Raw genomic sequence first — 14,971 nt, forward strand, 5'->3', positions numbered from 1 at the left:
TAAAGCAAATACACTCGCTAACTGAATTGTTACACCCATAATACATAGGTACTCATATAAACAAACAGACTCAACTTGTACTTCAGCTATTAAGGGAGACCGAGGAGAGTTGTGACAGAGGACAGTTGTGACAACGTCGATTTTTGGAAATTTATTAACTGCTAGCGGGCTCGCAACAGCACGCGTTTGATAATTCGAGACTTGAGCTAAAAAACGCGCGCTATTTTGAGCTCGCTAGCTGTTAATAAGTAAGCTCTAAAAAAACTACGTTGTTACTACTCTTCTCTGTCACAACTCTCCTCTTTCAAAACTCTCCTTGGTCTCGCCTACTCCACATTTTGAAAGGGCCAACCCAGTTCTTGAAAAAATTCATACATTCCAAACAAACTGCATTCAACCCTGATAAAACGCAACAAGAACTTTCAGAATTTTATAGTTTTTTTTATTTGACAAGTGAGTCTCCTGATGGTAAGAGATCTCCACCGCCCACCAGGGGTATTGCAGATGCATTGCCAACCTAGAGGCCTAAGATGGGATACCTCAAGTGCCAGTTATTTCACCGGCTGTCTTACTCTCCACGCCGAAACAACAGTGCAAGCAGTGACATGTTTATGTATAAGTGTATTCAGGATTTCCTATTTCTAATGTTAGTTTTCTGCTAGGATTTGAATGGAATGAAACTTAAATATAAAAATTGAATGTACTTGGTAATTTGTAGCGCTGCTGATTAGGGCAAAGTTGTTGTTTTATTTAATGGCATAGTATTGTTGAAAGTGGTTAGCCGATCGGTGAAATAACAGTGGGTGTGGTAACAAAGCACCACAAGCAAAGCAAGGCAAGCGCAGCGTAGGACGTCTACCAACAAGATGGACGGATGACCTGGTTAAAGCCGCAGGTTTACGGTGGATGCAGGCCGCTGCCAACCGAAGCAACTGGAGGTCTGTGGGGGAGGCCTATGTCCAACAGTGGACGTCCTACGGCTGAGATGATGATGATGATGATGTGGTAACAAAATAAAAATATAATACAGTATAAACATAATATGTACAAATTATTACAGTCAGTACTGCTCTTGTAGATAAGTAAATAAACACTGGCCTGAGACTTGTAGTACAGATAGGGAAACAGGGCAGGGTGTTAGGTAGCTTCGGAACGTCCAGTAGGGCTTCAATTTTCACCGGTGATCTACTCCGAGGCAGCAGAGCGGAGTGAAGCAGAGAAGAAGAGTTCGATTTAGCAGAAAAAAAGGAAGGTCTGCAATAGTGGCAGCCCTTTTTATATCACAAGTAGTAAAAACATTTATTTCGACTTACGCCTTGCCAAATAGTAGACTGAATGACAGGAAAAAACAAAAGAGTATCAATAATTTTGAACTTTGAATTGTGTTCTTCTGTAAGCGGCCAGTTGCGCATCGCGGAGGTTTGTTATGTTAAAATGGTGCTAATTTAATTTAATTTTTAGGGTTCCGGAGCCAACCCTTATAGTTTTGCCATGTCTGTCTGTCCGTCCGCGGCTTTGCTCAGGGACTATCAATACTATAAAGCTGTAATTTTACGGTACCTCCCATAGACGTAAAGTGGGGGTGATTTTTTTTCTCATCCAACCCCATAGTGTGGAGTATTGTTGGATAGGTCTTTTAAAACCATTAGGGGTTTGCTTAGACGATTTTCGATTCAGTGATATTTTTGCGAAATATTCGACTTTAAAGTGCAAATAGTAAGCATATAAAAGTTTCAAGGAAAACTATAACGGCTAAGTTTGCTTGAGAATTATACATGTATAAAATATACCTAAACTTGAAAGATTCCGTATAAAATACGAAATCCTTAGAAAAATATTACTTAATTTTTTCGTAATGGCTACGGAACCCTGTTTTGGGCGTGTCCGACATGCTCTTGGCCGGTTTTATTATTTGTTTTTGTAATGGAAACCAAATAAATAGTAATGCGCATTGACCTTGTTCCTCTTATATTAGCTAGTTATAAAAAGGGGTCAAAGAGATTTCGGTAATATAACTGATCACTTTTACTGTCAACTTAGGTCCCTCGAAATTAGTTATAGTCGAAGATCCGAACTTGAAAAGATCTTCACCGGTCTGATAATAGAATGAAATGTATTTTATAATAAATTTAGTATTTTAGAAAATATATTAGAAATGGATTTTCTAAAAATATCCTGGACAGGCTATTTTAATTATTAAAAAAAATGATTTTTTAATAAATTTTTGTTGCATCATCGAGATAATAAGAAAATTTTATATTAACTTAAAGTATAAAACCTATAAAATATGTAGACGTTGAGTTTGCTATTGTTTACCTGGACGAACTACTGGGTTGCCAGGTATAAATTCAAATAGTTATATCGATGCCCTCTGTACTTTCACTTGATTAGATAATAGAACAAATTGTATATCAACGTAAGCGCTGTTTTATTGTGAACACGTTGATATAGGGTTGTCTGCATTTAATTAAAAATCATTAAAAAAAAAAAATTGCCTGTCTAGGATTTTTTAGCAAAATCATTTCTAATATATTTTCTAAAATACTAAATTTATTATAAAAATACATTTCATCCTATTATCAGACCGGTGAAGATCTTTTCAAGTTCGGATCTTCTACTATTACGACGACGAGCGAAGCGAGTGATGGTGGGTATAATTTGTAACTACAATGCTTGAGCCGAGTGAGCGAAGCAAGCGCATCACGACCTAAATATGTTAGGAAATAATTTGGCCCCTACAGATATAAGATGGTCTACGGGAAACTAGGATCAATTATGTGTAGGTATAAATTTCAGGTGTCTATTCTATTACCTACGGTCCTAAAGATGCAATGCAACCCTGTGACAAACAGACAGATGGACAACAGCGGCAGTAAAGGTTACGTTTGTCGCCGATCGAATACGCAAACATGAATAAACATCCAAAACACCATTTGACTAAAAACATTTTCGCATCCACTTCCTGCAAGAACGGAAATATTGGTCCAAGTAAAAGGCATTAAAAAGTAATTCGCCGAATTAAATTTTGTTTGTTCGGACGGTTTCGGGATCTTGTACCATTAATCAGTTGGAACGAAGAATAATTCATAATCAAAGTTAACAAACTCGGGTACGCGATTTCTTCTAATGTCGTTTGAGAAGTTTAACATCGGAGATTAATTTTCTTATTTTTAATTATTCGAATTCAATTGATTACGATTTATCCCAGTTTCATTAGCGCTTTTTAAACTTTTGTGGTAATGTCAGTTTGATTATTTGACTTAGACATACAGAGCACCTTCTAGATTTTGCTTTAATGTATCTCACTACAGATACTCTAAGCTTTATCTATGAAAGATAAAATTTTATGTTTTTAGGTGTAATTGTTATTTTTCTGTCTTTTTGACACAGATTATTATACTGTCATTAGCTTATAAAAGTATTTATTACACTTGCTTAGTAAGCAAGTTATTTTGCTTTGACTCAACGCCAAGTAAATAAAGTTAATGAAATAATCCAGGACACGGTCTGGTACTAAAGTACTCGTAAAATTATAGGCATTGAGACAATCAAAGCTTTTGCATTTTTTTTAATTAGTTAAAGTGTCCCACTGCTGGGCAAGGCCTCCCCTTTTTTCCGCCATTTGTCCCCATCGAGAGCATTCTCCTGATACTCTACTTTATATGCGTCCAAGTCTTCCCGCCGTCTCTTCTTCGGTCTACCTCAGTTTCGACGGCCATCGCACGGAACCCAATGGGTGTTAACCACAAATGGGTGGGCCCATCGCTGTAGACTAATGGTTCTTAACCTTTTGTGATGAGGGTTCATTTGATTTTTTTTCTGCCCTGGCACGGACCACTTATAGTTCAGAAAATTCACTTTTGATAAAAATGTATAAAGAGTTTTTTTTTCGATGGCTTCGCGGACCACTTTGGGTGTGTTCAGGGATCACTATTGGTTCGCGGACCACTGATTAAGAACCGCTAGTGTAGACGGCTCTACAGTGTAGACGATGCATGCGGCAGACATGACCAGCCTTGCCTCACTTCAGCTTAGCGGTTACTATTAATTTTTTCGACGGATAAAAACTATGTTATCACTTGAAAAAAAGTGCATCGAAGCAGCATCTTTTCAGCTTAAGCTTTTGGCGTGCATTGAATCAAGAGTAATCTGTATGGGCCGCTGTAACTATTCGTGAGGCCACCGGGTTTTTTCAGGTCATTGGGTTTGTATAAAAATCGCTACGAATACCCTTTATGGCGCTATGCGATTGAAAGGAACTCCGTTAAATTAAAAGGGGCGTGGGAATTGCAGCGTGAATTGGAATAGGTTGAGCCTTACTTACATTTACGAAAGTGAAATGTCTTTCGCATTTCTCACATAGAACGTTAGATTTGTTAGTGTTTTAGGAAATTGCCGTGGACGTTCCCATTTATTAAGCTAGATTTCTAAAAAAATTAGTTCATCAGTTTGATCAAAAATATTTTCGTAAGGTTGGTCTCGCCTCGGTGTTCCCGTTGGTAGGACCCTTAGCACGTTTAGCCTGGGGAGCGGGATCGAATCTCATCTGCTGTACTCAAAAATCTTTAGTCTTTTAAAAAATCATTACTTACATGCTTTGAAATTATTTCAAGTACTTATGTGCTTAGAATGGTTAAAAACTTATAGCCCTGGAATAGATGTCCGACGAAGACAATCGTGGAATCTGCATCACGTACCAGGGTGAGACCTTTATGTTACTAATGTCATGTTGATATCCCATATACCTATTTGTCAATGAGATCATAACGAAATTGATTGTAAAAAGGTTTCAATCTCAGTCAAAGTATCCCATTGGTGGGTACCAATGTATTTAAAAAGCCCTTGCATACTACAGAAGAGTAATAGTACTTTGTGTCATTGTGTTTTAAGGGCGGTAAACAAGGAATTACGAACGAGAGTCTATTAGAAGCCCGAAGTCGAAGACTGTAGATGTTCGTAATTCTAGTACCGCTCGTGCGACATACAATGTTTTTCATCACATTTGCGATTAAAATTGTATATCTGTAAACGAAAAACTAATATTTAAAAAAAAAATTGCCGATGAGCTGACTGCGCTCTTGGCAGCGCCAGCTCCCCTCCGCAGCATGTGCATGGCGTGCGTGTGCAGTGCGCGCGGAGCAGCAGCACACAATGCAGTAACAAACTCATTACCGACCTTGGGCTTCATGAAATGAAAATTAGTACGGGCAATGACTCATTTACCGACCACGGGTTTCATGAAAAGCACATTAAGGTCGAGGTTTTATTTGGGGGGTTGCAACGAAGGTAGCCTGCGTTTACGAGCAAATATGATGAAAAAGGGTTTTTAGCATACTCTAAAAAGTGACACACAAACGAGCTAAAATAATCACAACCTCGCTTTCAACCCGTAACGTAACTTTCTGTTTCAAAAATTCGGTTGAAAGAAAAACTTTCCGCGCTGAAAAGCTAAAAATAAAGTGGATAGCGGTATCGGTATGCATAACTAGCTTCTCCCGGAGTTTTGCTCGTGAATTTTTCCATCTTTTTCATCCTTTCCGCGGAACATTCTAGGGCGTTGAAAACATAATGCATAATATATCTATGAGTTCGATGCAGAAGCTACATTTTTTGATGCGAAAATACGATGAGAAACTTGAACGGAGAGATAAACGGGTGAGCTGTTGAACCTTTACTTGTGTATCATATTCGGCGTTTGGAATAAAACAAATAACAGTAACTGCCTGAGTCCAAGTAACTAAGCCAATAAACTTTGTCCTGCTGCGTAACTAATAAATATCATGGACATTTATAAATATCATGGGACATTTGACACCAATTGACCTAGTCCCAAACTAAGCAAAGCTTGTACTATGGATACTAGGCAACGGATAAACATACTATATAGATAAATACATACTTAAATACATATTAAACATCCAAGACCCGAGAACAAACATTCGTGTTATTCACACAAATATCTGCCCCGGCCGGGATTCGAACCCAGGACCTCAAACTTCGTAGTCAGGTTCTCTAACCACTTAGCCATCCGGTCGTCAAAGTCGTAACTAAGTTTGTTCTTTTGATTTTGTCTAATTACAGAAGTAGTACAACGATTAACTTGGAGTAATTTTTGATTTAATGTTAGGCCTTCCTCTAAAACGGTCTAAAAGTAGATTTCAGCCTGTTAAAAATGATTAGGTGCTATTAATTGGTCGTGGTTTTCTATTTGACCGTAACAATGTCTAAAAGATCTATACGCCTATATACCACTAACAATATGGTCGATGTATGTTCGACGCTATTAGCCGTACTAAATGTATGCCCTTGACTGAACCTTATCTCTTGTATGGAGTGACAGAGCGCTGACGTTAGAAAGATAAATGTCAGTCTAAATGTCCAATAACGAGCAATTACGAACTGCACAAATCCCTACTTCCCTACTACTAATATTATAAATGCGAAAGTAACTCTGTCTGTCTGTCTGTCTGTCTGTTACGCTTTCACGTCGAAACCACTGAACCGATTTTGATGAAATTTGGTATATAGATATTTTGAACCCCAAGGATCAACATAGGATACCTTTTATTCCGGTAGAGGGCGCCACCGCGCGATAACCTAGATCCGCGCAGCTAAGCTAGTATAAAATAATTTAAAGACCGGAAGGAAAATTAAATCTTACTAGGTTACTTCATTTTAAGTAAAGAATTGATTCTTGCCAAAGCTCGAAGAATCGACCCTTAAACACCCAAAGTCCGTCTCCATTTTCAATTTCATTCCGAATATAAAATACTTATACAAAACATGATATGATTTACCTTATAATACGGCGTCGTCACGTTCTCGTATTACGACCAATCTCCATTGTTTACTAGCGTAATTGAACACAGTCACGTTTTTAATTAGTCCGCCTTACATTCGGTCGTAGTTGGTCGGGAATTGTGCGTTCGTCACTCGCACCATTCAACCCGTTATTACATGGAACTGAGCTAGATGGTTCGGTGTTCATTGCGGCTTTGGAACTTTATTTTATTTCCTGCTCTACAATCACAAAATGTAGTTAGCAAAGTAAAGGTTTGTAGTTTTTACCGGACTGCGAAGGAGGGTTATCTGTTTGACCTGTATGTATGTATGTCTATTCCTATGTCTTCTCGTAACTACTCAACGGCTGAACTGATTTTGATAAATTAAATTATATGGCATTGGCTTTGTCTCGATGACGCCAGTGACACTGGGTACATGAAATTCTTAAAAAATCAAAATGGCCGATTTTTGGCGCCAAATTGTGTCTACAATTTTTTTATTCAAACCTATCGAGTAGGGTCTCAAAATGAAGTGATTTAAAAAGAGTTTACAAAAATATATACAAGTCATGTATTTTTGTTTACCGTTTTCACAATAATATCAAAAAAGTATGAAATAAAACACTAAATTTAAAAAATACTCAAAAGAAGAAAACAAGACGTGGACGCAGCTATTAGGTACTAAGAATTTTTGAGTTGGTCACTAAATATTTGAATGGGTCCCGACTGTTGAAGTTTAAGTTAGCTACTTAATAGAATTTTAGACCATTACGTCCACGTCTTGTTTTCTTTTTTTCAGTATATTTTGACGCAGTCGGGTTTTGTCAAGTGCTAGTAATTTCACCGGCTGTCTTACTCTCCACGCAGAAACACAACAGTACAAGCATTGCTGCTTCACGGCAGGATTAGCGAGCAAGATAATTTGCTATGAGGGGTTTAAGATTGTTTTTTTTGGAATCTTTTTGTGTTTTTTGCTGGTCTTATTTTTCTGGTTTTTCTGTGCATCTATATTTCAGTTTGTATTTTCAATTTATGAGGGGCTTTTCACTGGCGAACAATCACTTCCATCTTGGTCTTAATTATCTCAGTGAAAACGCGTGTTATTACGTTTTTTTCTTTTGTCTTCTTTCATTGAATAAATTTGACATGAGCATGATGGTCTAGCGGTCTTGGACTTGCAGACTGGCCCGTTGTGGTCGAATCCCGGTCAGATATTGTCAACTTAGTTTTTTTTTCTTATTTTTACATTTATTGAATTTACGTTTTACTTTAAAATTATTGAAATCTGCGTCTGCACCAATTAAAACACCATTAAAAAAAGATCTCGTCCTTATAAGACTTAAGGTGGTTTTCCACCGGCGAGGCGAGACGAGAATTGAAATTTGTATGGCGGCGCCCGCGGCGGCTCGCGGCGGGCGCGCGATAATGCACACAAATTTCAATTCTCGTCTCGCCTCGTCTCGTCTCGCCTCGCCGGTGGAAAAACACCATTATACTATTATAATATATTAAGATACGTTCAAAGACTTATTTCATTCACAAAATTTTGTGAGGCGTTTGTGACTGTTAAATCTGTGTGAAAATCAACATTTTGATGGGTGGACTTGCTACTGCAATTAGGCACTTGTCTCACCGCCAGCGAGGAAACGATTGGCTATCGACTATTTTCTCGCTCAAGAAACGAACAAAAGATATAAGATCCTGTGTGAGTAAAAGAGACACATATATTAATAGTTGATCGCTGGCTGTTCACACTGTCGGCGAGAACTCGCTCTTACATCTTTTGTCGCAGCGACAAGAGCTATAAAACTCGCTGATCTATAGATACTCGCTCAGCGATGTCAGCTTGGCGGCCGCCCCGCACGAGCGAGTCGAGTGGAGCGAGTAATCGCCCGTCGCACGCGAACACTCGCTTACAGCCGAGCGACAAAACTACACTCGCTTCTCGCTGCTCGCCCACTCGTTTCTAGTTACTCGCTCTACTCGCTTCTCGCTCATCGTCGACGGTGGGACAAGTGCCTGACTTATTATATTTGTTGATGAGAAGATTTTGTCTTGCATGCGTGATAGTGGAGAATGTTATCCCTTTCCAACTAAGTAAATCAAATGTTTTTGTAATTTGTGCACCACTTTAAGAGCCAATAATACTCTTTCACGTCGAAATAAAGTTATATCCTTGTCTGTGTCTGAAATACCATATAGTTCAATACAAGAATAGCGACGCGCGATGTATATGCAACGCTCTCGCAGCGATTCCCATTTGTTTCAGCCTGAATAGTTACTGATAAACAACTGTGGCACATTTGAAACTCACACCCGTAATTTCGATCTTCAACATCCTAGATACGGTCGAAAATACTTCGTAGTTCTACTTGACAGGCCCGACGGTAATACAGCTTGAATAAACATTGAGAATGAGCCGTAAAGTACCGAATTTTAGTGGTTGAAATATGTTCATTTCGATGGCGGATGAGGTATGTTATTTAGTAATAATTATTTGGTGGATCAAATGTTTGGCTAATTTGCAATGTACACTAGCCTTAATGAGAATCATCTCAAGCGTTCAATTATGGCGGCCAATTAGGAAACGGAATTATACATTTGCAACAGTATTCATGATTAATTACTTGAAATATAAAATGTCAAGTACTTAGAACTTTGTCTATACAAACATTGTGTTTCTTTTACTTAAATGGAAAATACAAACTGAAATATAGATGCACAGAAAAACCAGAAAAATAAGACCATCACTGGGAATCGAACCCAGGTCCTCGGTATTCCGTACCGCGTGCTATACCGCTACACCACTGATGGTCAACGGTACAGACACGAATTTCCCCTATGCACCTCATATCTCAGCTTGTTTGTTTCTTATTTTAGTCACTTAAGCAGTGACGCTAGCGTCATCTATGCCGTAGCCCTCATAGAGAAACTTTTTTCGGAACTCCATTGAAACTAACCGCTCACCCGGACAAGAGATGTCGTTACTAAGCAATCTTTCTTTTACTTATTTAAAATTTTAATTATTTATTGAATCAGGCATTACTTTGCGGAGACAACCGTTCAACGTTCAACGAAGGCATCGGTTCAACGCAACCACGGTTGTGTTGCTCTGAGGATGAACTCAAGTTGAGTTCAAAACGCGTTAGTGTTGTTTGGTGGTTGAGATGACAGTTGAGACTGTGTGATCTGTGTGTTCTTATTGTGTGAACACACATTTTTTGCATAAACGTAGCTATCATAAGGTCACGGGTGAGCAAAGTATTTGTTTTAGTTTATTGATGTGGAAGCAAAATAACGCCTGATTTATTAAATTATTTTATTTTACTCACCTACCTTTGTTAGAGTAAGACATGAATTTTGACCATGTTAGAGAAATTTATGAAAATCTGTTTTATCAAATCTAGACTCTGCAAAAAACCAATGTTGCTGCATCCACTATGTATCAACACATGGTTAGTGAAAACGCTTTTTTTTAACTCCTGACGCAAAATGAGGGTTGTTATAAGTTTGACCGCTATGTGTGTCTGTATGTCTGTGTGTCTGTCTGCGGTACCGTAGCTCATGAACGGGTGAAACGATTTGAACGCGTTATTTTTTATTTGAAAGCAGGGTTCCTAGCGATAGTTATAAGACATGTTTTATCAAAATTAGTTAAGCCGTTTTTGAGATATTGAACTTTGAAGTGACAATGGCGGGGTTTTCCAACTTTTTACCAATACAGAACATTGTAAATTATTGAGATGTATATGTCGGCGGCCGATCGTAAAATCCGCCAGATCACGAAATTCCTAGGCATATCGTGAAACGCCGCCATTTCATGATATGCCTAAACGTTGGCCAGGCATATCACGATGTGCCTGAGAAATAATACGGCAGATCGATTAGAGCAACGCATTCGTCGATATTCCTAGCTCTATACCGGGCACATCGTAAAATAGTTTCTTATTTGGCCACTGGTGGCGCTGCGTATGCAATGGCGGCCGTGACCAGCTGACCGGCCGTGTTTGTTTAGCGCGTGAAAAATGTCGGCGTCGCAATAAAATGATCTTTAAACCGAAAATAGTGATTGAATTCAAAATAGAAGTGCAAAAGAAGCTTTTGAACATCAGCTCCGTTCTTTTTATGTGAATCAAACGGATTCTGTGCACAATGTGAAAAAACCATGGACGTCTGCCCGTATTTTATAGGTTAGTATTTTGTTGGTAAATAAAGTGTTCACTAGTTGTTATTTATTTATATAGAAAAATTTAGGTACGACGAGCGAAGCGAGGAGTGGTTAGTATTAATTGTGATCACGACGCACGAGCCGAGCGAGCGAAGCGAGCGTGCCGCGGCAGCGTATCGGCGAAGTGCCAGAACCGATATGGCGGCGTTTCATGATATGCCTAGGAATTTCATGATCTGCCTAAACTGGCCAAATCATGAAATGGCGGCGCTTCATGATATGCCTAGGAATTTCATGATCTGCCTAAACGTCACTAGGCAAATCGCTAAACGGTGAGTTATGAACGATATGGCGGATGTCCCTTAGCCAATTCATGAAATGGCGGCATTTCACGATATGCCTAGGAATTTCGTGATCTGGCGGATTTTACGATCGGCCGCCGACATTATATATTTTTTCTGTTTGGCAGAAATAATTGTGCTTAACCAAAACTGTTGGCAATAGGAGTTTTAGCAGCCAAAGGTTTGAACCCAGGACCTCAAGCTTTATAGCTGTAGTTACGGGCCAATAACGATCAATACGGAACAATGGTTATTAAATATATTGACCCGGATAACTAACGTCTTAAATCGAGTTTAGCTCGACATGTTTCGGGCTAACCCGATGCCCTTCGTCTTCGGAGCAACGTGACTCAGAAACATGTCGAGCTAAACTCGATTTAAGACGTGAGTTATCCGGGTCAATATATTTAATATGAGTGAGTCTCACGGTAGTTTCACGTTCAAAACCAACGGTTGTTAAACAATTTTAAGAACCTTATTGGAAAAGTAAATATTTGCCGGAACTCTAAAATAGTCATACGTAATTAAGTCTATGGTATCTCATGGTATGGTTTATTTGAATTATGTTCAGTACTTTTGCGGAAGTTTGGCGGAGTACACTTCATCATAAATATAAATAAATATATAAATAATATCATAGGACACCTGACACCAATTGACCTAGTCCCAAACTAAGCAAAGCTTGTACTATGGATACTATGCAACGAATAAACATTCATATAAAGATAAATACATATTAAACATCCAAGACCAAATATTTGTATTATTTATACAAGTATCTGCCCCGGCCGGGAATCGAACCCGGGACCTCAAGATTCGTAGTCAGGATCTCTAACCACTTTGCCATCCATTCGTTAAAATTATCATCATCCCATCCTATATGAATCCCAATGCTGGGCACAGGCCTCTCCTCACAAGTAAAGGGCTTGGGCCGCAGTTCCCACGCTGGCCAAGTTCGTTTTGGGAGAGTACACTTACGCTCGTCATTTTCTATCAGAAGGCCGTAAACGTATCAAACTGCACAATATATGACGTATCAGATATATAACTTCCTACCGTTTGATATTCAAGGCAAAATCAACAACTCGCAGGAAGCCGGGGGAAGGAGAAAAACATCATTTCTTATATCAAAAGAACCTACCTTTTACTTAGAAGGACGATAAGTTAGCACTTGAACGCTGCTGTATAAATGAGTAAGAAAGTAAGTAAGGACTCACTGAAGAAATATAATTAAAAAAAGTTGGAATTAGTGCTACCTCGTGTAATTGTCGGAAGCCAAGAGGGCAAAGTTGCCACATCAACAAATACAAAAAAATGCATACAGTGGAACATAGAACCTCCTCCTTTTTTGAAGTCGGTTAATGATTAATGTTGCAATTATAAAAATAGAGTTCAACACTTACTTAATAATATTTTGTTACTAACATTTACTCGCAGCTTCGCTTGCGAGAATCGTGAGATATTGGGACTTTATAAGACGACATCATGATCTTCTTGAAACTCGTATGAAGAATAAAAGTGCAAAATACCATGTTTATATACGGATCCTCTAGGATAGTCGTGTACTATTTCCAATGATGTTTATTATTGTTTAAACTAAGTTTTATTTTGTTTTATTTTTTATATTGTACGGTTTTTTGCCCACATAAGCATTAAACTAGTTTATTCCAGAAATTCAACTGTCACTTTACCAAAATTAAACTGAATTCATCCGGCCATCTGCACGCAGTTTTATAATATTCTAGTTGTATTTGAAACTGACTGTTGCTCGCGACTTTGTCTGTGAAAATTTGTTTATCAAGCGCCAATTTTCAGGATAAAACGTATCCTATGTTCTATCCAGGATCTCAAACTATCTCTATTAAATTTCTGCAATGTCAGATGAAAATTTTATGCTTGAAAGTGTAACAATTAACAATTTAATATATTTACAGCACAACAATTTCATTATCTTCGAAATTTTCATGAGAGTAGGTAATTAAAAAAAATGCCATGGAAATAGATTGAATGAAATTGAAACGAAATATTAAGAAATATTTAATGAACATGACTATTAAATTACAAAGTCGGTTATTATTATGTAACATCTTAATATGTTCGACGAATATGAATAATATCAGGACGCAATCAAGGCCTTTTTGCCCTAGAGTGTAAAATTTGCATCACAAAGTATCTTCGTCCATCCTGTGGTCTGTGTTAGCATTTCGCGGTTGTAACATCCCTAAAACAATGACTGGAGCAATAACAATCCCAGCGTGTTAAAAATTAAACGCAAAAAGTCCATAAAACACGACAATTCATAATAAAATGAGCACTGAATCAGCATGTTATTACCCTTCATCGAGTCACGCCCGTTACCATTAAAATCACACATTACATGGTGCAAAGCCAACAATAAAAGCTGAGCAACGTACCAAAAAAATATACCGAATAGAATGCGTTTCGGCCGCCTTGGTTCCGTTCCATAAAAACCCGAGCAAGGTCCGTAATTCCGTTTCGTCCCAACCGATATAAAATATGAAAGACTGGGCAAAATTTGCCCTGACTCCCCGAGCGCGTGCTCGGGAATCCTCGGCTAAAATCGGGTGGCTTCGGCACGCCGTAGCGGCAGTTTGGCAGCGAACGTCGCGCGTTCCTTACGTCGCGTTCATTCCCGCAATCCTGAAGCAAATCGGACCTTATTACCCGGTGATAGTGTGTTAAATATTGTGTTTTTACAAAGTGTCATTTGTTTTGCAACTAGTGATGTACTCGTATGATGTGTTGTAAGACGGATCGCTGAAATCTGGAGTAGCCGAGGGAGGTTAATGGTGCAGAAAAATGGTAAATGATTTCTTGCCTGATTACTTGAATCTGTATTAATTATTCGCAGGCATGTAATAGGGCGTAAATTGACTGGTTCAGCGGCTTAATGAATAATAAGGGGTAGGAATGGGTTTAGTAATATTAACGAGCTGTTTTGTTGCTCCCTCGTGTCGAAATGCCCTTGAAAATGCACGAACAAATTCCGCTTCAATTGGAGGTGGTAGGGTGAAATGGACAAGTTTATAAGTGTTGACTAAAGTAATGCGGCATTTTAATACCTAAAATATAAACGGACAAGGACCAGGAAAAAAAATATTTTGTAATTCTTTCGTTATTTGTGGATCTGACAAAATTTATTTATAAATTCGCGATTTTTGGAGGTGTGGTAATTTAAACAATATTCCATTACGTGTTAAATCCCATGGTTTCTAGTAATAATAGGTGTGTGTATTGTTTGTTTATGAAAACTCTTTTTTTTTCAAGAACTTCTTAGGATTATACTCAAGTCTGCAATGTCATAGAGCAGTAAATAAATTAGTTGTTAAATTAAGGTGGTAAACAACTATACCATTTTGAAAGTGTATTTTCCCTTTTTATATACACAAATAATGAAAAGTTTACTAAAAACCATCAAAAACGTAACATAATTAAATGATGATAATCAAATGACATCATCAAAATGTTTTTTTTTTTTGTAAATTAAGTATTATTTTAAGTTTGATGTCGAAATGAAGTTATGTCTATGTCTATAATTAGGATATTTTGAAGTGGGCGTGTGCGTATTATTTTATAGTATCGTAATTATTATATTTTCTATATGAATATACCTTTCGAGCCAAACCTTCTAATTGATAAATACGTTTTATTGACGTCAT

General features: G+C 38.0%; 1 protein-coding gene and 1 long non-coding RNA gene across 3 annotated transcripts in view; one reads left to right on the forward strand and one right to left on the reverse strand.

Moving 5' to 3' along the window:
• Positions 1-14,971, reverse strand: part of LOC141434776 (uncharacterized) — a 249,464-nt gene that overhangs the window by 46,420 nt on the left and 188,073 nt on the right. The gene's annotated exons all lie outside the window — the stretch shown is intronic.
• Positions 13,916-14,971, forward strand: part of LOC141434773 (zwei Ig domain protein zig-8-like) — a 450,603-nt gene continuing 449,547 nt past the window's right edge. For both annotated transcript variants that reach the window (XM_074097209.1, XM_074097210.1), the window contains exon 1: positions 13,916-14,114. In XM_074097209.1, coding sequence (XP_073953310.1) covers positions 14,099-14,114 — 16 coding nt within the window. In that variant the 5' untranslated portion in view covers positions 13,916-14,098. The remainder of the gene's footprint in view (positions 14,115-14,971) is intronic.

This window comes from Choristoneura fumiferana, chromosome 14 (assembly GCF_025370935.1).
Source record: "Choristoneura fumiferana chromosome 14, NRCan_CFum_1, whole genome shotgun sequence".
Classification (NCBI taxonomy): domain Eukaryota; kingdom Metazoa; phylum Arthropoda; class Insecta; order Lepidoptera; family Tortricidae; genus Choristoneura; species Choristoneura fumiferana.